Source organism: Corvus kubaryi, unplaced genomic scaffold (genome assembly GCF_017639235.1).
Source record: "Corvus kubaryi isolate FWS band 111438036 unplaced genomic scaffold, C.kubaryi_AGA036_p1.0 66, whole genome shotgun sequence".
NCBI classification, from domain to species: Eukaryota; Metazoa; Chordata; class Aves; order Passeriformes; family Corvidae; genus Corvus; species Corvus kubaryi.
Window position 1 is genome coordinate 14,204,043 of NW_024582054.1, and position 21,437 is coordinate 14,225,479.

General features: G+C 39.7%; 1 protein-coding gene across 12 annotated transcripts in view; it reads left to right on the forward strand.

Annotated features, from left to right (window-relative positions):
- The window catches only part of TTLL5 (tubulin tyrosine ligase like 5), a 127,038-nt gene that overhangs the window by 51,141 nt on the left and 54,460 nt on the right, over positions 1–21,437 (forward strand). For 11 of the 12 annotated variants that reach the window (XR_006019430.1, XM_042047997.1, XM_042048000.1 and 8 more), the window contains 5 exons: positions 1,774–1,874; positions 4,706–4,839; positions 5,459–5,572; positions 5,963–6,373; positions 7,851–8,041. Coding sequence is in view for 11 of the 12 variants with exons in the window: in XM_042047997.1 (XP_041903931.1) it covers positions 1,774–1,874; positions 4,706–4,839; positions 5,459–5,572; positions 5,963–6,373; positions 7,851–8,041 (951 nt within the window). In the remaining variant the exon portion in view is untranslated. The remainder of the gene's footprint in view (positions 1–1,773; positions 1,875–4,705; positions 4,840–5,458; positions 5,573–5,962; positions 6,374–7,850; positions 8,042–21,437) is intronic. The other variant, XM_042048007.1, reaches the window with a different exon arrangement.

A 21,437-nucleotide genomic window follows, 5' to 3' on the forward strand; every position in this document is an offset into this window, starting at 1 on the left:
TTACTATTTGCTTGGTATACTGAGGCATTGCTACATATCTGTAGTAAGGTACTCTGCATGCTCAGTGTTAAGGAGATGTAGGTCCTAATTTAAATAATTTTCACATCTTTAGATGTAGAAGGTAGTGTTCTTAGCATAGTGGTTTCAACCTAATCTTCTATTTACTTATTTGGCAAGGACAGCTTCCCCTTTCCTTTGCCCGCTAGCATTTCTTTAGTGCTAGAACAAGGGTAATTGAAATTTAGCTTTCAGAGGCTGCTGCATAGAGGCCTCCAAGCTTCTACTCTTTAGGAGAGGATGCTCACTTACATTACCTTGTCAGAACTGACATCTGGTAACCTGATCTGTCTAAGCAAGGTTGGTATTGAACCAAATCTGTTCCAGGGAGTGCCTTGTATGCCTAATGCTTGCTGAATTACTGTGTTAGGAGTAACCACAAAACACTTGGGTGGTTCTGTGGTGAGTGAAGAATGCAGCTGCTTTGGATATAATTTCCACTCAAATTGTATTCAAACATTAGGATTTTCTGCTAACGCTTGAGTAAATTCACAAAATAAAGCTGTGTAACTGGTAATAAATCAGTGCATAAACATATTTTCTCAGTTAAAACAAGTGAGAACATATCACTTGAGGTTTCAGGGTCTACGTGTTTAAGCCCTTGAGAGACTGTTAGGCTGTGAGTTTTTTTTGATTTCTGATTCCAACGTATAGAGTTCTTTCATTGACTTGTAACTTCAGATTTAATAGGGACTGCTACTAGCTTTATATATCATCTATAATGACACAGAAGAGGAGAATACAGCTCCAGAAAATTAAGTAAAAGAGATCACGTATTATCCAGACGTTTACTTAAGTAGTAAAGGGGAAAGATGTCCCAAACTGGCTTTTTCTTCTCTGTCTTGAATTATGTTTCAAAAGATGTATCTGACCCCTTTGTCCTGGGAATGCTCAGGCTACCAGCAGGAAGAAATGATGTGGAGGTCAAGTCTGGTCAGATAAAGCTTTTAAGCTGGTACGGGTATTGCAGATAGGCCTGAAGGTTTTTTTAATGAACAAAAAAGTTTGTATCAATCCAACCTCTAGTGCCAACCAGTTCTACTGGTGTAAAATAGATCATTTATATCTGAAAACTTGCTCAGATTTTCACACACAAAGGCTTACCATTTATTCCAGTATATTTCAGTGTATAAACATGTTTGCCACAGGCGGTACTATTTTACTTTCTTAGTTTTTGCTGAAGCAGTGTGGTTTTGGTATGTGTATAAGCCTCAGCAATTTGCTGCTTGAGAAGCTCAAGAGAACTACTAGTTTATACTAGAAAATCTGTTGATTTTCCACAGACATCCTTCAGTTTCTTTAAGATTAATTTTATATTTTTTTCCTCCTTTCTTCTATCTGTCTGCTTCTGGGACAAATGCGCAAATAGAAGCTGTTTGGAGGAACTCTGTGACAGAAGGGGACCTAATATCTATTAAGAATGATTTTAATTTTTTTTCCCTTCTGTACTTCCTTATGTTCCAGCAAAGAGTGTAGTTGAAGGAACAGCACACATTTTTGAAGACTTGACCTTTTCCCAGCAAATCAATTGTGTCAGGTGGAGGAATGAAGAGTTTAGTGTATGCTTAGGATGCTGTCTCTGGGGCTCTCCATATTTATTCATGTTGTTGCACATAGCGATGTTTTTCTTTTCTTAGATCCCATGATTTTTGTATTCTGGGAGCTGTAGCTATGCCATGGAACATAGAGACACTTACTGATACTGCTTATTAACAGGAAACAGAGCAGATGGTCCAGAAACAATCAAAAAAGAAACAGGAAGAGGAGGAGGAAGGAGTGAATCCTGAAAGTTTTCAGAACTTCATTGCCACAGCAAGGTAGGAGTAGATTTTATTCCCTTTGATAAACAATCTCTCAGCCTTGAAGGTGATGGCATTGTTCTAAAGATGATTTGATTGATCTAAGGCCTCTAGATACCTTTATTGACTGTAGGACCTGTTCCTGCTGAGGGACAGAGAGCTTGTCTTCTCTTGTCTTTCTGCCAGCAGCCAAACACTTGTAACATCAGCATCTGGTGCATAGAGAACATACAATAGATGTTTTGACCATTAAGTAACTTCCCAAAGGACAGCAGTGGTTGCCCTGGCCTGTATAAATTTCAAACTGCTGCTGGTGAGTTAACGGTCTCCTTTCCTGTGATGCTGGAGCAAATAAGGCAGTACTTCAGAAGGAGAATGAAACTAGAGCTGCTGCTCAGATGATCTTGAGCTGCTGTGGTTGAACAGTTGTTATAGGTCTGACTCAAGTTTCTGCTCTCAGAAACAAATCTCATGCTTGCTGCCTCTCTTCAGGAATTTTCCAGGTCTGGATTTTCTGAGATGAGTGAGGAAGGGAGTTAGGCCTCTTATTTGACCTGCTAAAGCAGTTCAAGCAGTTACTTTCACAATGAAAAAACAGCATTTCCTGTCACTGTGCTTTATCTGCTTTAAACTTAAAAGAGTCTGGTAAGAAACATATTTTGAAAATAGTTAAGTATTCCTTAGGGCCTGTAGCATTGTATGAAAAACAATGGTATTATAACTATCTGACTATGGAGAGGTCTGAAATTATTCAGTGAACCACAGTTAAAGTCTCTGATTCTTGAGCACAAAAAGCAATTCCTCTTGACTCCATTCTTTGGAGAGTGGAGTGACATGCCTATATGGGGAAGAACCCCTGTCAATATCAGGACAAAGCTTACCTGCCTTTTTAATGCCCATCTTCTTTTTTCTGTGAGGATTGATGGTCACTTCTTCTTTTTCATGACCGCTTATTAAACTGTTCTTTATTTTTCTCAGTTTGGATAGCACTTACAGTGAATGATTAGAAGTGGATTGTAGCTGATGCATCCTAACTAAGTTCAGGTGGTTTCACCGTCTGTCTTGATACATACTTATGAAAAGAAGTATTTTGCCTTCTACTAAAATAATTGATGGAGTCATTACTGCAACAGCTTTACAGGATTGCAGAAAAATCTTCAGATAAAGATGTCTGACTACCATACACCATAGGATCTATGGCTCTTGCTAGAAATACATATTACATGGGACCATGGCATGCTTTTGGTTCTCTGACTATTCTGGCCACTAAAATGCCTGTTCTGTCCTAGGCAGGTCATTTTCCTTTTTGCCAGAAATGTTAAGAGATAGCTGTATGGAACAGAACTGCAATTTCTTCTATTTTCATGTTATTGGCTACCATGCCATCATGGCCTGATGCAGTCTAGGCTGGGGCTGGAGATTTTTGCTGGATTGTTTGACTGAGTGATATAGAATGGTTTGCCAACAACCAGACAATTTCTAGTGATGATCTTTCTGCTTCTTATGAAGTATCAGGTATGTTTGAAACTCTGATGTCTGACACTTGGCCTTGTGCCTCAAGCTTAAAGCAGTGAGCAAGTAATTTGGAGCCAAGCAAAGGGGATAGATTTCCACTTTGAGTATTCATTCTGCAGTACAGTGAATGCAACAGTGGAGAAAATGGGTAATAAATATTGCTTCTTAATTGAGATTGTCTCGACTCTCTAACTTTGATATCGCGTGGATGTCATTGTGTTTAGTTATACAGATGCTATGACCATTGATTCTAAACGTCCTCAGTGCATTGTAAAAGCACATACATACTGGTAAATTAATTTAAAAGCTTAAACCACTTTTCCACCAGCAACTTCTCATTCTTATATTTCCTCTTCATTGTATTCTGGGAGAAAAAGTGAAGTTTGGGTCTTCAGGGCATGCTGCAAACTTCAGTGTATCAGCTTTCGACATGGCTTTTACCAAATCTTAGGCTAGCTAATACTAATTACAATTGTGATATGCACAGGATGTTTTGAAAGATTCTAACTGCTGCTAATCTCTGCTCCTGTGTTAACATTTCCTTGTAGCATTGCTGGCACTATACTACTTACTGTGGTGTTTGCCATGCCATACAGCCACTCACTGATGCTGAGGCAACATGATAAAGCAAAAGGAAAGCACGTTAGATACCAAACAACTGGAATTACAGCTTGCACAAGCTCTAATAAGAATGGCCAAGTAACTGATACTGTTTTGGGACCAATAGATGTTTAGGATATTGGGGCTGTTCCACTTTGTCATTGTAAAGAAAATGGGAAACATATGCAAGTTTTGTGAGTTTCACCAAAATTTTGACTGTTCTGGTTGTAGCACAGTTTTGGCTAATTAACAAGCTTTTGCCTTCTTTTCTCTTCTCCCTCTGCTGCTGAATAGAAACTACTAATGGTGACTATAAAACAGAGGCTGAGCTGAGTTCTCTCATGAGAAAATAGCTGCTTATTCTAAAGAGCACCTGGAGAAGATTCACAAATCTAGCTGTGAAGGGAATCTCTCATGTTCAGCTAATCTCCCCAGATGTGTTTGGAGTGTTCACTTGCTCTTTATTTATCCTGGGAAGGCTCCTGAATGCCTTGAATTTTCTGTTGCATAAGAACGTGGTATTTTAGTGGGAGTCTCAGGTTTAACCAGGGCATGTTGCCTTCCTTCTGCTCTTACCCTGTAGAACTGAGCAAATCATTAGCTTGTCTAGTGTAACCTTTTTTTCCCCCACTGCCCTCTTCAGTTTCCTTATTGTTTCTTGTCTTTGATTGTTACATGAATGCAGAAAAGCTTAGTGTCTTTACTCTACATCCATTCTTCTCTCCCTATTGCAGTGAAAGTGACCTGGAGGAAGTACTGACATTTTACACACACCAAAACAAATCAGCAAGTGTCTTCCTAGGAACAAAGTCCACAAGCACAAAACACAGCAACAGCAGTCACCAGTCAGAGAAACAGCCCCAAGGTGGTAAGTTTTGCAGGCAGTTCTGAGATGATGTTGCCCAGACAAACCTAGTTTAACTTAAGTCTATGAAAAGAGAACAACCCCTCCACAATGTTACTCAGGTTTCTTGAGGTTGCGTATAATTTTTTTTTTTTCTTTTTTTTACTCAGTCTTATGTGAAGACCAGAGTAACTTCACTCCTACTTTCTTTGCCTGAAGTGAAATGGGTTGAACCTAGACTGGCATTTATAAGGAACTAGATATGGTAGTTCGTGACTGAAATGAGAATGTGCAAACTGAAGGCAGTAAGAATTGAAATGAACAGAGAATTCTGAAATCAAAGTAAGGGATGAAAGAAATCAATTACATTTTGCTGCCTACAGTGTGTGTATCCATTGGAGGCCAGAGACTGTATATTTGAGCTTAATTAGGCATTCCATGGAAAGGAAGAGTGTGCCAGCCCTATATATCCAGTAGTCCATGCTACTGCACATGAGAGCACAATTGTCATCAATGAAGTTGCATGGTCTACAGGAAATATTAGCAAGAAAGTCAATTATAGCAAGGGTAAATTCTGCAGTTTTGTTCTAGTGATACCACAATTTGCAATGTTTGACTTCTTAACTCCTTGATTTTGTTATAGAGCATCCTGAGATGATGAAAAAAATAAAAGGTGATCATCCCAGAGGTTCAGTTGCAGAGTTGCCTGCAGAAGGAGCACTAAAAGGCTGTAAACCCAAAGAAGCTAAATCAAGCTGTAAGTGAACTGACTTAAATAATCATCAATAAAAAAATATTGAATGCATATACTGCTTTTAATACTGTTTTAAACAAAGGTTGAAACCTTTGGGTTCAAATTGAGAGATCCAAATGCCCAATTTTTACTTTTAAACACAAGAGAAGATGCTGTAGAGTAGGCAGTAGGAAAGAGTTAGCTGCCCCTCCCTTGGGGTGGGGGGGTAAGGTCTAGATATGGCAGGCTTTGAAAGAGGGTATTTATCATGTAGAGCCTCTTCTTGTCTCTGCTGGTAGATGAGGTCATTTTGGCTTCAGTGTGTCTGAATACAGGCATTTGGTGTGTTGGTATTATCAAAGGACCTAAAAAGCAGCTTTTTCCTCACACAGTATGTTCATTATCTTTGTGTAGTTCCAGAAGGACTCACTTTCTCTGTAAATGCTGAAGGGAAATTACGTCGGTGCAGCCCTCCTAGTGCTCCTTCCTCTACGCCTGGTGCCACATTCCAGAGAAGTACCAGTTCTTGGATGCCATCTCAGCCTGCAGCCTCTGAAAATTCAAAGGTGGCTGGTCACCCTTCATTGCCAGCTCCTCCTGCTGGTCCCAGACTGATTCAGTCCCCACCCCCACTACCCTCTTTGCAGAGCACAGCTCCTGACAGCTCTTCTGTCCTCACAAACCCAGTGTCCACTGAGACTTGTAGCCTTGCAGGGTTACATCGTTTTCGTTCGGGTAGCTACACCCTTGGCCCAATCTCATCTTTTCAGAGAGCTGCTCAGATCTATAGCCAAAGATTGTCCCGACCATCCTCTGGAAAAGTTGGTGAGTGTTCTGGGATTCATAACAACCTGTTAGTTCAGTACAGAGATTCAGTACAGAGTTCAGATAAATACAGTAATTTCTGTTGTAGAGTAGGTAGGAATTTTACTTTTCTAGAATTGCGTCTTGTTGGATGGTGCTAAATTTTTCACAGAAAGCGGGAGTGCAGGATGCAGCCCTTGTTAGCCAGATGCCCTTTTATTGACCAGATGAACAGGCAATCATAGAATCATTTGGGTTTGAAAAGACCTTTCAGATCATCAAGTCCAACAATTAACACTACCAAGTCCAGCACTAAATTAGGTCCCTAAGAGCCACATTTATATGTCTTTTAAATATCTTCATGGATGGTGACTCAACCACTTTCTGGACAGCCTGTTCCAGTGCTTGACAACCCTTTTGGTGAAGAAATTTTTCCTCATATTCAATCTAAAACTGCCCTGCTGCAGCTTGAGGCCATTTCCTCTTGTCCTGTTGTTTGTTATTTGGGAGAAGAGGCCGACCCCTGCCTCACAAAAACCTCTTTTCTGGTAAGTTACAGTGATAAGGTCTCCCCTCAGCCTTGTGCTTTGAACTCAGCCGTTGAACTTGTTCAAAAAGAGCTGTGAAATTAAGTATTGTATATTTTCTTCATTATGTTACTGATCTCATCTATCTTTAGTGGGTTTAATGTTGTTTTCATTAGCAGAAGTCCTGTCTCAGTCTGTGTGCTGTCTTAGTTCTTTGGTTGTCTATCAAGCATAGAAATCTTGTAATGAAACTTCGTAAGTGTTGAATACTTAGTGTGTCAAGACCTCCAGAAAAGATGGATCTGAGTGAATCATTACAGTATCTCATTCTCTAGGATGTTTCAGCACTGCCATGTCCAAGGGTATCCTAAAAACAAGGTTTAGAGACCTCTCAGCTATTGTGCTGTGGTAGAACACAGTTGAGCAATGCAGCTTTAGAGTGTAAAGAATCTGAAGGGTAGAAGAAACTGTAGGCATTGCATGCAGACTGTAATCTATTAGGAAACTTTTGGGAACTACACACAGGCTAACAGCTGTGGTCCTGATAATACTTATTTTTTTGTATTTTGAATGATGGTATGTATTTGTTCTAGGTTATGTGTCAGGGTCAGCACATGTTTACTAGGGTTGCTATATATATATTTTGACAACCCCTCTAGCATTAAAATACATCTTACTTCTCAAATGAGTAGCTTACTTAAAGAGATCAGTTTGTTTTTAAGAAAAAACATTACAGATTTAACTTGGGTAACAACTGCCAATGTCTCTGGAATTGGGTGCCATTAGATACATTGTAATAAAGAGAATATGGGTTTGGAATTGCTAATTGTTCATATGGGCAATACCCATGCAGAATTGGTGTATTCTGTATTCTTCTTGGTATCTTACCTGCTTTTTGTGTCTGTGATCAGCAGGCTGAGAGTCTGACATACCGTATGTTCATTAAGCACATTGAAATGTTTGTTTGGTAGGTCTGTGCCATCGTAGTTCGAGTGGGCAGTGCGTGGGCCCAGCCAGGATGCACAAAGATGCAGAACATGCTTCTTCCCAGGGGAAACGTCATGGCCCCAGTGTGGTAGCAGCAGAACTGCAGCAGTCGGTGGAAAAGCAAGCAGCCTGCCCATATTCCCCAGCAAGCCACATCAGTCTGCTTACACAGCAGGTATGTAAGCACTAAAGTAGGGTCCCTGTGCAAGGGAGAAGTTTGTTACAGGCTTCTGTGTCAGCACTGGGCTGGGCCGAGATAATTCTGTAAGGAGTAAATCTCATGAAAATTAGCTTCTGTCCTGTTGTTTTAAATACAGTCACCAAAATTTTGATTTTCTGTGAGATGACAAGAACGTCTTGAAGTCATTTTATAGGAGAAAAAGCAGAGGATTAGAAAATATCTTCAAAAAAAAAGTGGAATCCATGCTTTGTCTCACTAGACAATAAACCCAGGTCTTCTCAGATTTGTGCTTCCATGCAATTTGCTGCTTCATTCCTCCAGTGTGTCATCACAGTGCTGAGCATGAAAGTCTGCAGAATGGGTTCTGATGTAAATTCTGTATTCCAATAACATTGTAAAGACACAATGAAGTCCTTACTTGCATGGGGAATGATAATCCTTTTGTCAAACATGGTGATATATATGAAACGTACATTGAGTTGTGGTAGAATTCCACTCAGTTTCATATTTCTTGTTGAATTATGCCCTAAATGGCTACACATAAACAATTTTTTTGCTTTATAATATGCTATAGTTGTGCTCATCAAAGGTGTTCAAGTTGAACGCTTCTCAGTTAATTAAGCCGCCAACTGGAGATTTTCCAGTATAGGCACTTTGCCTTGGACAATAATTTTTTCTCTTTACTTGCTGGAGACAAACAATTTGAATGTCTTTGCTTTGATTCTTTTACTTTGGAATTACCATTTTAATGGTTATGTTTTGCTAAGTTTTCTGAGGCATTTGTAATAGTTGCAACAGCTGCTGGTATTTGCTTCGTTCTGCTTCTTTCAATTTTATTGTTGTATGTTTGAATTTTGAATATCTGGTTACGCAATCGGTGATATATTTATTTCAAAATGTGGGGTACATCTATAACTTTAGGAAGCTGAATAGATTTTTCTTTGCAGATAGGTCATTTTTAAAGGATATATCACCAAAGCAAAGTCCCTTCTTGTTGATGGACTCAGGAGAGAATGTGAGCACTGACTATTCTAGTGCTGCTGAGGCCTGGTCTTGCATAAGGCCAGATCCTGTTTAGGCAATTTGTTCTTGTTTGCTTGTCCAGTAATACTCAGAGCTGTCAGTCTGGTTCTCATCTGGTTTTAAGTTAAACATTGTCAGTAAAACTGTTCAAAAACTTTGATAGTGAAACATTTTCATTTAGGAAAGGCTGATTCGTTGAAAGCTAAATATGTGGTGGAAACTGCCTCCTTGGATAAAAATTAGTATCTAAACAAATACTTGGGAAAAAAATTGAAATGTATCTATTTCATTTCAGTCTTTCCAGAAAAGAACTCTGAAAAATAAGTTAATAGACTTTTCCCCTAAAATTATACATTACCCATTTTGCTTCAACTCCTGTGGTTTCTTAGGTCTGTCTAGAGAACCCAATGTGTCTTCTTGCAGTCATTTGTGTAGCTATTAAATGATTTTTAAACTCCTGAATTCCTACCATGGCTAGTTACTCCTAGATAAATTAGGAAGTATAGGAGGGGGAATTCAGAGAGGAATTCACTAAGATCTGCATGGGAAGGGCAGTGCTGCTTCATGAGAGCAGCTGTGTTGGGTGACAAAGGAGCATACTCTGATGGCAGCTGAAACCTGTTTAGTCACCAGTCAGTCAATCTGTGTAGGTGTACTCAAGTTTGAAAGTGGCTATGAAGTGCATGGGTGGCCTGGAAATTTGTTGGCTGTAGTAAATGTGTCTGCATTGCTTTTTGCTTCTGGGTTCTTCCAAGATACTTTCCCACAGAAGAGGTGGGAATTGCATAGTGGAGAATGATGGTTCTGATTCCCTTCTTTGCAACAAGCAAACAAAAGACAGCTCCTAGCAGACACTGCAGACTTTCTGACTCTGTGATATTTTGTATTCAACTATGCAGTGTTTGCACAGGCTTTGCTTCAGTAGTGAAATACAGAAGCATGGATTGGGTTGTGTCTTTGTCATCTTCTGTCGTCATGAAAAAGATCCATGTAGAAAGGAACTCACGAGTCAATAAAAAGTTTAGAGCTGGAGTTCTATCTGACAATGAGTTTCCTTCCTGAGCCTGTGTCCTTTCACTTCTAGACATCTGCTCTCTACTTTGATTTTTTTTTTTTTTTCTGGGCATGTTTTTTAAATAACGCCTTTGGAGAGATGAAATCTGAATCTGAAGCTTGCTTAGTATGAAGACTTCGATTTAGGTGAGAGCAGTTTTTAAGGCAATCTGACTCCTCAGTAGTGAATTTATGGCACATAGCAATTTCTAAGCTGAGACCATTGTTTTAAGCACACTTGAAACACTGATGTTTTGGAAGGTTCGGATGTAGCTGCAAAGCCCAATGTATCGTAACTAAAGCATGCAGTTACTGCTTATGCTTTTTTTTTTTGCTTTTTTTTTTTTCACGTGGACACATTCTACTCTTTTGTCAGTCATTAAAGAGTCATTCTGATTATTTTTTTGATCCAGCCTGGATTTTAAAGCTTGTCTTGCAAGAAGGACCCAGGGGTTTTGTGAGAAGACAGGGCTGCCATAACAATAAGGGCAGTAAGAGGTATCAACATACAATAAAAGCATAGTAGTATGGCAGCAAGGCTTGGGCTTATTGTTGTGGGACCTGGAACCAGGATATCTGTGTTTGAACTGCCAGGCATAGATGTGGATTTGAAGCTGGGGCATTGAATAAATAGAAGTGCAGGAATTGCAGAGCAGGCTGGCAGTTTGGAAAGTTATTTGCAGAAGAAGAGGTACTGTTGAAGCTACTTGCTTTGTGGTTATAGATTTGGGCAGACCTGGATTTGGTCTGAACTAGGAGAGGGAAGGCAGAGGTGGATAAGACAGAGAAATATATGGGAGAGGATTTAGTAAACACCTGGGGAGAATTGGGAAGTCAAAGACTATTGGTATGAGATGAAAGGGGGAAAGGCTTGAGATGGGAGTGTTTGAGGATTCTGGGTTATGAAACTTTGGTGGCTTTGGGACAGGAGAATTAAGGGATTGAAAACTGAGAGAAGAGTAGAGAAAGGGCTTGTATCAGGGTCACTTAATTAAACAGGGCATTACTTTCCTCTGCATTTCTAGACAGGAGACTGAATTGTTACTTTCCTCCTTTTCACTGCTCTGTTTAAACCACTCGAAATATGATAGTATTTTTTTAAAAAGCATTCTTAAATAAATTGGCATGAAGATGAGAACATTACTTACCTAATAATAAAAATAGTACAATTGTTTAAAGCCATTCCAGAAACTTGAAGTTAGTCTACCTTGTTGGAAAGTACCTGGCTGGTATGAAAAGGACTTGATATATGGATTTAATTATGTTTCATGATAAGATTAGGACGACTGATTTGGAGGGGGTATATGAAAGAGTGAGTTTTGAAAATGCTGGTATTGCTGTGGACTGTATTTTTGTGGGGTTTTTCTTGTTTGTATTTTTTTTTCCCAAGGGCAGGAACTTCTATGTGAGAGATGAATGTCTTTGTGCGTTGGTTCCCTGTGTTGTGCCAAGCTGCGTCTTGGAGGCTGGGGTGCTCTGAATACATACCTCCTTCCAAAAGCAGCTGAGAAGCTTATTTTCCATTCCCATTTTTTGTGAGAATTGCTTCTGGTATCCATATAGTACTGTGGGTTTCTGGGGTTCCCAGGAATGTAGCCTCAGCAGCTTGGAATGATGTTGTCATTCTGGTTGGGAGTCCACCTCTGTCCCTCTCCAATCCCTGCTGTTCTTCACTGTTTTCTGCCCATGCACAAAGCACCTGTTTCATGTTTCTTCTTTTACACTCTTGTTTTCTAGCCTCTGTATTAAATTAGTTTATTATTGAGGGGTTTTTTAAAATATATAATTTTGTTGATACTATTGATACTATTTTATTATTTCCTGCTAAAATACTAATGTTCAAAGGGAAATTTTTAAGTGTATCTGATGAACTTTGAAAAAGATGTTTAAAATCTGTCCTCTTAAGAAAACAAGACTTTTGTGATTACTTCAGCTTTCTGTCTTGTCAGTCCTCTCCACTCCTGAAACATCAGATAGGAACTTCACACTGATACTCATAGGATATACAATTCTTAGTATATGAGAGATGGAGAGGTAGGAAGGTAAAGCCTTACTAATCTGCAAATTTGTTCCATTGTACTCAGTTTTTGGTCTTCACAGACTGTCTCACAAAATGTGAGAGAACATTTTGCCTTTCATTAATTTGTGTTTTTGAAAAACATTTTCCATTATATTGTATAAAATTTCATCAGGCCATCTTCATTCTTGCAACCTGGAGAAAACAGTGGTGCCTTCACAGTGATCTACAGTAGAAGTATTCATCTAGACCACTTAAGAATAATTACTTAATTCTTTTGCATCACTGTACAATGCCTTACTGCACAGTTGCAGGAATGAATGAGGGATGAATAGAGAGCAAAGAGGAGCAGTATTATTCTGTCTTTGACTAAAAAAGAAGCAGCTTTTTGGTTAATTTCTGTAACTGTCTTTAATGGTAGGACTAGGAACGATGTTTCCTGAAGGACATGCTTGAGTATGTCAATCTCTAGTTATGTTATGAAGGATTTGATCTGAGTCAGGACCAGTGCTATTCAGTGTTTTCATTGGGGCACAGTGGCATCAGGTGCACCCTTAGCAGGATGCTGTCCAGAGGGACATGGACGAGCTTGAGAAGTGGGGCCATGGGAATCTCATGAGGTTTAACAAGGCCAAGTACAAGGTGCTGCACCTGGGTCAGGACAACTCCCAGCAGCAACACAGGCTGGGGATGAACAGATTGAGAGCAGCCCTGCTGAGAAGGACTTGGGGGTGCTGGTGGATGAGAGGCTGGGCATGAGCCAGCCATGTGCACTCACAGCCCAGGGAGCCAATTGTATCCTGGGCTGCATCTGAAGCAGCGTGGGCAGCAGGGTGAGGGAGGGGGTTCCTCTGTTCTGCTCTGGTGAGACCCCACCTGGAGTGCTGTGTACAGCTCTGGGGTCCCCAGCACAAGAGGGACATCGACCTGTTGGAGTGAGTCCAGGGGAGGGCTACCAAGATGATCAGAGGGCTGAAGCACCTCTTCTGTGAAGACAGACTGAGAGAGTTGGGTTTGTTCAGCCTGGAGAAGAGAAGGCTTTGAGGTGACCTTATTGTGGCCTTTCAGTACCTGAAACGGGTCTACAGGAAAAGTGGAGAGTGACTTTTTACAAGGACATGTAGTGACAAGACAAGGGGTAATGGCACTGAACTGACACTAGGTTTAGATTGGATATTAGAAACACGTTCTTTACTGTGAGGTTTGTGAGATACTGGAAGAGGTTGCCCAGAGAAAATGTGGCTGCTCCATCCCTGGAAGGGTTCACAGCTGGGTTGGATGGGGCTCTGAGCAACCTCATCTAGTGGAAGGTTGGCATACGGGAACCTGGGCATGCAGGTAGGGGTTGGAACTAGGTGATCTTTACGCTCCCTTCCAACCCAAAAGATTCTATGATTTTATGATAAACATTCAGCATTAGAAAAGAATGCATACATCAAAGTTTCTACATAGAAAATTTATTGTTTAGTATAGCTGTTAACAATGAATGTTAGTTTTTACTTCTGAGGAATTTTATTCCATTCTCTTAACTTAAAACCACAGATTTATGATATTTTTGTGATTAAATAGGATCTAATAATAGAGCTCATTTTGAGATCATAACAACAGTGGGAGTTAGGTACCATATATCCATACCATATATTTCAGACCCCGCCTGATCTTTGCAGCATGTGCAATCTAACTATAGTACTCCACAGCATCCAAAAATAGAAAGGTGTGCCTCTAGTTAACTACCAATATGTCTGGGAGCAAACAACAGAGATCCTTATATTAGATGTGTCTTTGAGGGTCCAGCATTAGCCTGGTAAGTCAGTGGCTGAGTAGGATAATGAGGAGGTATCTGATCTCAAATGGCTGTAAGAAAATGAGTAATACATTATGTCTTATCTATTAGAGTTCTTTGAACTGGGAAAAATAGCATTCAGTGTAACTTGTTCATATTCCAACTTTCAAAAAGGTTTTTGACAAGTTTTCAGCAACTGTTGTTAAGATGGACAGGTCTCTGTAGGATGAGAAACAAAGTTTTATTACAGATAAAAGACAAAAAGCAAACAAAAAATAACTAGTCAGTTTGCTATATAGCAAGTGGATAACTGACGATGCATAATGCAGAATGTACATGATCCAGTGTAAAATTAAGTGTTTGAAAAGAGGAGATTAAGGACATTAATGAGGCATTTTATTACTTAAAGAATGAAAGTTATTGCAAGGTAGTATAGGGTGTGAATTTACAGTAGATTAACTAGTCTATAGTGTTCATCCATGTTTGTGCAGCTCATATTTACCACATAAGGTAATTTCTTGTTACCTTCAGTATAATGTGGGCTGTGAGAGTCCCATGTTCAGTTACAGCAAAGTTAGGTGTGTGCTGTAAACTTAAACTCGAGCCTACTTCCTGGTAATTTGTCGTTATGTTTGTATTCTTTTTTGGATTATTATGAGTAAAACGAATAGAAATTTAAGAGCTGCATTAATTGGGTAAGACACTGGCAGATGAAGTTCAGTGTTTACAAATAACCGACTATATGATAAGCAATAATTTTAACCTCTTGAATGATTAATCTAAAGCTTATTTCTTTAGGGAAGAAAAAAAAGGATTTTATTTCATTGAAAGCTCAGTGAAGATACCTGTTCCAAGTTAAGCAGTAAAGTCAGCAAAGAAAAATTAGTAGTGTGTTTAAGGAACAGGATAGGACATATATATATTAGTGTAAGCATCAATTACATAACCTTCCTCAAAACTGTTTTCACTTCTGGGTGACATCCCTAAAGTGAATTTAGGAAAAATAACTGGGGTTCACAGAAGAATGACTGCAAATGCAGTTTTAATGAGAAAAACATTAAATTTTTTTAGGGAGGAGATAAATGTGAAGGAATTACATAGAGCAGTGAAAGACAAGGTAAATAAAGTTTACTTGATTCATGTTTCTCATAATAATGAGAAGATATTCAGTTTAGCAGGAAGATACTGGAGTAAAAAATTATAATAAAAGTGAATAGTTATTGTCACAGATTATATTTACCTTCTGAAACTCCCTGAAATGGGATACCATTAAGGCTGAAAAATGAATAGGCCATAGTTTCCTCAGAGAGAATAATGAGCATTTTGCAAACGATAGATCCCTAGGTTTTACCATACAGAAATAACAAATTCATTTTCCTTATCAATAAGATGTTTCAGTTATGTGCATGGAAACTAAAATTTCTTCCATTTTCTGAAATATGTCAGACAGGATAGTGAGTTTGCTGGGCCATTGATCTGAACTGACCTTTTACAGTGAAGAACATGTGCTATGCTGCTGCTTCCATATTTATGAGATTTTCTTTGTTACATTGCTTTACTGTAGTCAAGCTAAATATTTTTGTTACAGTAGGTGGGCTACTGAGACACTTGTGAGGAACTCAGTATCTGAAATTGGTGATTTCCCTAGTTATGTCAATCAGATAATTGCTAATTATTTTTACAAAGTGATGATGTCTTTGTCAATGTGTGTAGTGTAGCGGTTAATGGTGCATGTTAACAATACAATTTTTCAATTTCCTGAAGTTTTCTTGTTCAGTTTGCCCACTGCCTCACATGAGCTTAAAATGGCAACAGTACTGTTGGGGAAACAAGGCAGGTATATTGGTGGTTAGCTGTGGAATGATGCCTGAAGATACAGTTCAGTAAGCCCATTTCATTGCAGAGGGACTTAATTTTCTTTCTTGCTTTGATTTGTGATGTAGAGATCTTACTGGCTACTTTGTGACTTCTGGACAGCTGTAAGAGAGGTTTTCTGCCTGTACCTGCTGTAAGCCATTGGTCTTTCCTGATGGACAGATGGATGAAGACTGACCAAAATAATCCAAACTACTTTTCCTTCTGTTGTGTTCCATACCAGGCTTCAATCCTAAAGTCTTTATTTCATGTGTGTTTAGCATAAAATATTTCCATGTGTTTGCATTGCAGGCCTTTCTGTAGGGGGGACATTAAAATACACAGCATGGGTGTACATCCAGAGCCAGGTGGCTGGATCCTGGATGCATATGAGTGTTTTTCTTTGTGAGTAGCATGCTACTTCTCCCTGAAGTACACTGTAAGGTAAAAATTTTTGTGCAATGTTGTATCTGTGTGAGGTCCCTATCACTGTCTGGTGAGGGGGGGCTGCAGTTGATATCTAGCAGGCTGTAGTACTTCATAGTTATTAATGCTAGGGAACTGAAGAATGTGTTGAATTGGCCAGCTTGACCAAGAGGAGGAGGAAGAGAAGGAGGGGAAACCTGGTGAAAGCTCTCTCTCTCTGTGTGTGGGAGAGTGTGAGATTTCAGGTCCCAGCTATCATCAGGAATAGCTCCAATTTTTGCAGCCAGGGAGTTTAATCACAGGGATAACATCAGACCACCCAGGCAAGGGCTATACAGAGCTGCCTCCTTCTTGGCTATGCAGCCAGTCAGTGCCCAAGATCCAGCAGCCAGGATTCCTGCAAACATACTGACATTGGAGATCCATTGGAGGATGGGGCACTTGTCTTATTCTACATTTTTCATTTAGACAGAAGGTAGAAATGAGCAAGAAGCAGATGAGTTTACAAAACCTTAGCACCAGGGAGAGGGAGTGAGTAAGAATTGAACGGAGCATTTTACAGTGTTCCAGAGGGACCCTGTGTGTGCTACGGGAATCCCAAAATAGTGAGCTTCATCTTAACATCAGCTGCAACAGTATTGGAAGCCACACCACTCCTTGTTTACCTGTCTTAGTTACACAGTGTGGTACCCTCGCCTGCCTTGCCCTCGACAGAGCAAACTACCAGTCTGCCAAAACGCTCTGTACAGGTCCCAGTGGGCATCAGCTCTTTCCTGGCACAACAAGAGCATTAAATTTAGGGTACAGCAAATACAGAAATTTGGTGAGGCTATTTTCTGCACTGAGGAGTTTTGGTTTTTTTCAGTGATGATCCCTTGCTTTGACTCAACCCACTTTATCTGAGTCTTAGTCAGTTTTATTTTCTTTATGTAACCGTTTCTTTGGTTTTTACCTCTCCACTGATGGAGAGAAAGGGAAGTGTAAAGAAAAAAGGCATCTTACTGTAATTAGTAAGAGGAGCAAGAAGCAGGCAATCGACTCTGAGGGGCATTTTTCTTTCTCCTTTCACACCTCTGGACTCCTGAATCTTCTCCTCACTCAAGCTGTTCACACAGGAGCTGGAATTACTTTTATTACTACTGATTTGTAGCAGCAGCAGTAGTAATATAACCAGTTGGTCTCAGCAGAGGTTGTAGGAAGTGAAAATATCAATGTAGTTTCTGCAGTGCTCATGTTGAACTCCTTCTGCTCTGAGGCTCCACAGGGAATAGAAGCAGAGGGTTTTGTTATGATGCAGCAACATCTGCAGATAGTCACTAAACAGGCCAGTCTGAGCAGCTAGGTCTCATGTTATGGGAAAGATTACACCCTGATCATCAAACTTTTGGCAGGATTGTGCCTTGTAAAAATCACTCCCACTGGAAGTTTTGAGGCAGAGAGTATCTAAATGAAAGCCTGACTTTTTCAGGAGAGGGAAGAGGGGGAGTTCAGCCATCCACAGCAGCAGCACTAACTTGGGTTTTCTTTTTTCGTTGTTAAATGGATGCATATGCTGGAGACACTACAAAGGAATTTGCAAGTTTGTCAGGTTTCCCAGGAATGTCTTTGGCAGGTCTTTGTCTGGAACGTTTTCTGGAGACTGGAACACTTGTGCTCTGTATGCATATGTATATCCTGTAAGCTGGTAAGCTCAGAGAGCAAAGAAGGAATGTCACAGGCCTTTGGCCAGATCAGCCTTGGTACACACACAGATTTCACACTTCCCAGCCTGTTAGCCCCAGTTCTTCCCTCCTGGCCAGTTGTTACTGCAAATTCAAATCTGTACATAAAATGAAGGTGCTTTAGTATGGGGTTCGGTCAGCAAGATGGCCTGGGTAACAGAAAGGTGGTTCTAGAAAAATCTATTTGTGTTGCATGATTTCCTCATGGAATTTGTAGTGGTACATTGTTACACTCTTCAGACAGTGGTTGTATGTGCGTGTCTTATTTGTGATTTGGGGTTTCCTTTGCCTCTTAAGAGGCAGGTTAAGATGGTGTAATTTTTTTCTTTTTTCTTTTTTTTTTTTCCCCATACTGGGGTAGCCTTTTGGATTCCAGTATCTTGGTGCATTAAGGAAGGCAAGACAGCTGGACTGTTTCCAGTAGTACTGGCAGACTGGAAAGCTGCCTTAGACCAAGTCATGCTAGCCTGTGCTAGATCGCAGATGTACCTGGGAGCTCTGTTGTAAAGCCAGGAAAATGCAACATGCACTAGGGAGAGAACAGGTTAACAGTGAGTATTTATATTGTTGTAGCATCTAGTCAGTCATCTCTGAAGGCTGAAGGAAGAAAAATAACTGAAAGAATACAGCAGATTTTTTTCTCTCCACATGGCAAATTCTTAGCTCTTCCCTTCTGTTAAAGATTTCATGGATCTTGAAAGCCTCAGGGGTATCTGAGTTTGAGGTAGGCTTGGCAAGTGAAAATACAGTGACTGTGGAAGCCAGGTAATGAAAGAAAAAGCACATTTCATTTGCAAGCTATTGGATAAAGATGGTATTGCTGGATGAACAATAAGTAATAAAATGGAGAATTAGGGATTGACAAGGGTCTTGAAGGATTCAAACTGGATAAACATATGGATACATATGTTTACATATGCTTACATATGCATATACAGAGCATATGGGTAAAAATAGATCAAAAGGCAAAGGAGAGCACACTACAGATGAGACATTTTGCACCTTTTCAGTTTTCAAGTGGAATGGTTCCCTCTTTGAGCTTATGATACAGTGTCATCTTGTCCTGTCTGACACATCAAAACTTAAGGATTCTGGTCTGATCCTAAGGCAGAGGAGTAGTGATCTTACGTGTATCTTATCATGATCCTTGTCCAATCCTTCTTTAAGCAAAAAGGTTTCTCAGTAAACAGTTTATTCGTATATGCCTTTGTAATCTGTTGATAGGGTGCATTGTGCTGAAAACTTTGTCTCCTCCTGTTTCTGTGAAAATTTTATCATTTTGAAGGTTTTTTTGGAAGAGACAAAGTAGGCCTATGGTTACTGCATTCTTTTGGCATATCTCTTAGGCCTGACATGTGAAATAATAGCTTGAGCTCTGGATCCCTTTTCCTCCTCACCAGTCAGAAAGATCCAAATGGAAATGAGAGATGTGTGAACTGGGGAGGATGCAGTGTGGCTCCAAGTAAGAAAAATTATCTTTAGACTTTGTATATCTGCAGTCTCCACCACTTTTTAGGCAACAGGATCTGACTGGCTTCTGCCAGAAAAGTGTTAAAACTGCCAACTGGAGAGGATCAAGGCAGCAATTTGTAGCGTATTGCTTGTTGTAACATGTTGACCAGTGAAATTTTGGATCTGCTGTTCAGGATGTTGGTAATGAAAATTTAAGTCACTTTTTCACTGCCTGCCAAGAGGGGCAGAGTAATAACTTCTAGCGGTGATGTGTCCCTGTTCACCCTGGTTGACTCCTACAAACTAGCAAGAGAAGCATTCAGGCTTTCAGGAGGCTTTTCCTGGGTCCATGCAGGCTAATCTGCAATACTGGTTATTATTATTTTCTTTTTCTGATTGTTGTAATTCATGGCTTTAGCTTATTTGAATCATTAGAGAAGATCAAAAAGAAAATACTAACTTTATTATAGAAAAAAGATTATTTAATATGGCAATGGGAACTCTTGAAGGACTAGTATAATGTAGATCAGAAAAGTGAAAGACATTAAGCTCTTTGTCTGACTCTTGCTTGTGATTTCTTAGTACTATACAGTGGATCTTTGTCTGTAGGATGCTATTGATTGGAAGCAAATTCTATCCTAGAGGTTTTTATTCCTATCTGTACTTCAAGAGTTCATATTTCATATTGAATTTTTAAAGCAGATTAACAAAAACAAACCCCTCAACTCCTATGTTCAGCACTTCGGGGTATCATTCTGTGTTGTGGCCTTGCTTTCAGTCTTAAATTTATTCAGAAATAAATTTTGCTGAGTAAAGCGTGACCACGGAGATAAAGTCTTTTAAGTGTATGTGTCTCTGCTGTCAAGGCAAGTGTATTGCAGTCATAAACTTACCTTGTAACATTTAAAAATAAAAATAAAAGTTAAAAAGTATTTCAGCATTATGCAATAATTTATGTTTTGTCTTATTAGCGTTATATTGAAGTAAATATAACAGTACATATATGTACTGTTTCTAACACAGATCTCTATTGATACGGCTGTGACAACCCACGTGTTCTTCTCCCCTCCTCCCATTTCTTCATGTTACATCATAAATAGAAGTATGTCAAGTGGGTTCTTTTGCTTCCATGAGAGCTTTTGGGGATTTACTATACCATGGCATTCTCCAGTGAGCATGTTTGTTTCAGCATCTGACATCTTTGCTGTCCCAATCAATTTAAAAATCGGAGCAAAACTTTGTGAATCCTTCTATTATAAGAGATATTAGCTGTGTATTGTCTTGCCTTTTATAGGCTCCACAAAGAACGTATAGATGTGACAATGTGAAAATCGGGATGTTTGAAGTGTGCAGTGCAGCCCACACAGGTCTCTTGTCATACTGTCATTGTCAGGAAAAATACTCTGAACTCCATCACTGCTAATGAAAAGCAGGAGTCTTACCAAGCAGGAGAGTTTGAACCCACCTTGGTGCAACTCAGTTTGAAAACTAATTTAATTCTTGTAGATCCACACCAATAACCAACTTCTCTGTTGAGCCCCACTCGTCTTTCTTTGTTTTGGAGAGATTTTTTTTATTTGTTTGTTTCTGCTCCATTACTACTATTTCTGAAGCTATAAGCTCTTCTATATGGATATTTTGGTCCAGGTGCTCTACATTACTTCCTACACCTAAGTACCAACTGATTTGCTGCTAAGTGTTTGCCTCTGTAAAGGGAAGACTGCAGTTCCATCAGGTGCACAGGAAGACTAGAAAATGAAGCCACTGCTGAGCACAGATGTGTTGGGAGTGCCTCAGTAACCCTCCAACACAACATCCTGGCCAGCTAATTATAGCAGCTGCAATGTCTCAAAGCATGGCACAGTAATAAGCAGTAACACCCATCTGGGTGGGCTGGCTGCAGCTAAACCTTATATTCTTGCTGGTGTTCTCTCTCTCTTTTTGAATCCTTTGCCTGTTTTTAATCCTGCTGTAGTTTAAACACCTGTCTATCTGGAATGTGTGAAATGTCCCTATTACCCATGCTAAGCTATTTGCTTAAAAAGACAGCTTTCAAATAAA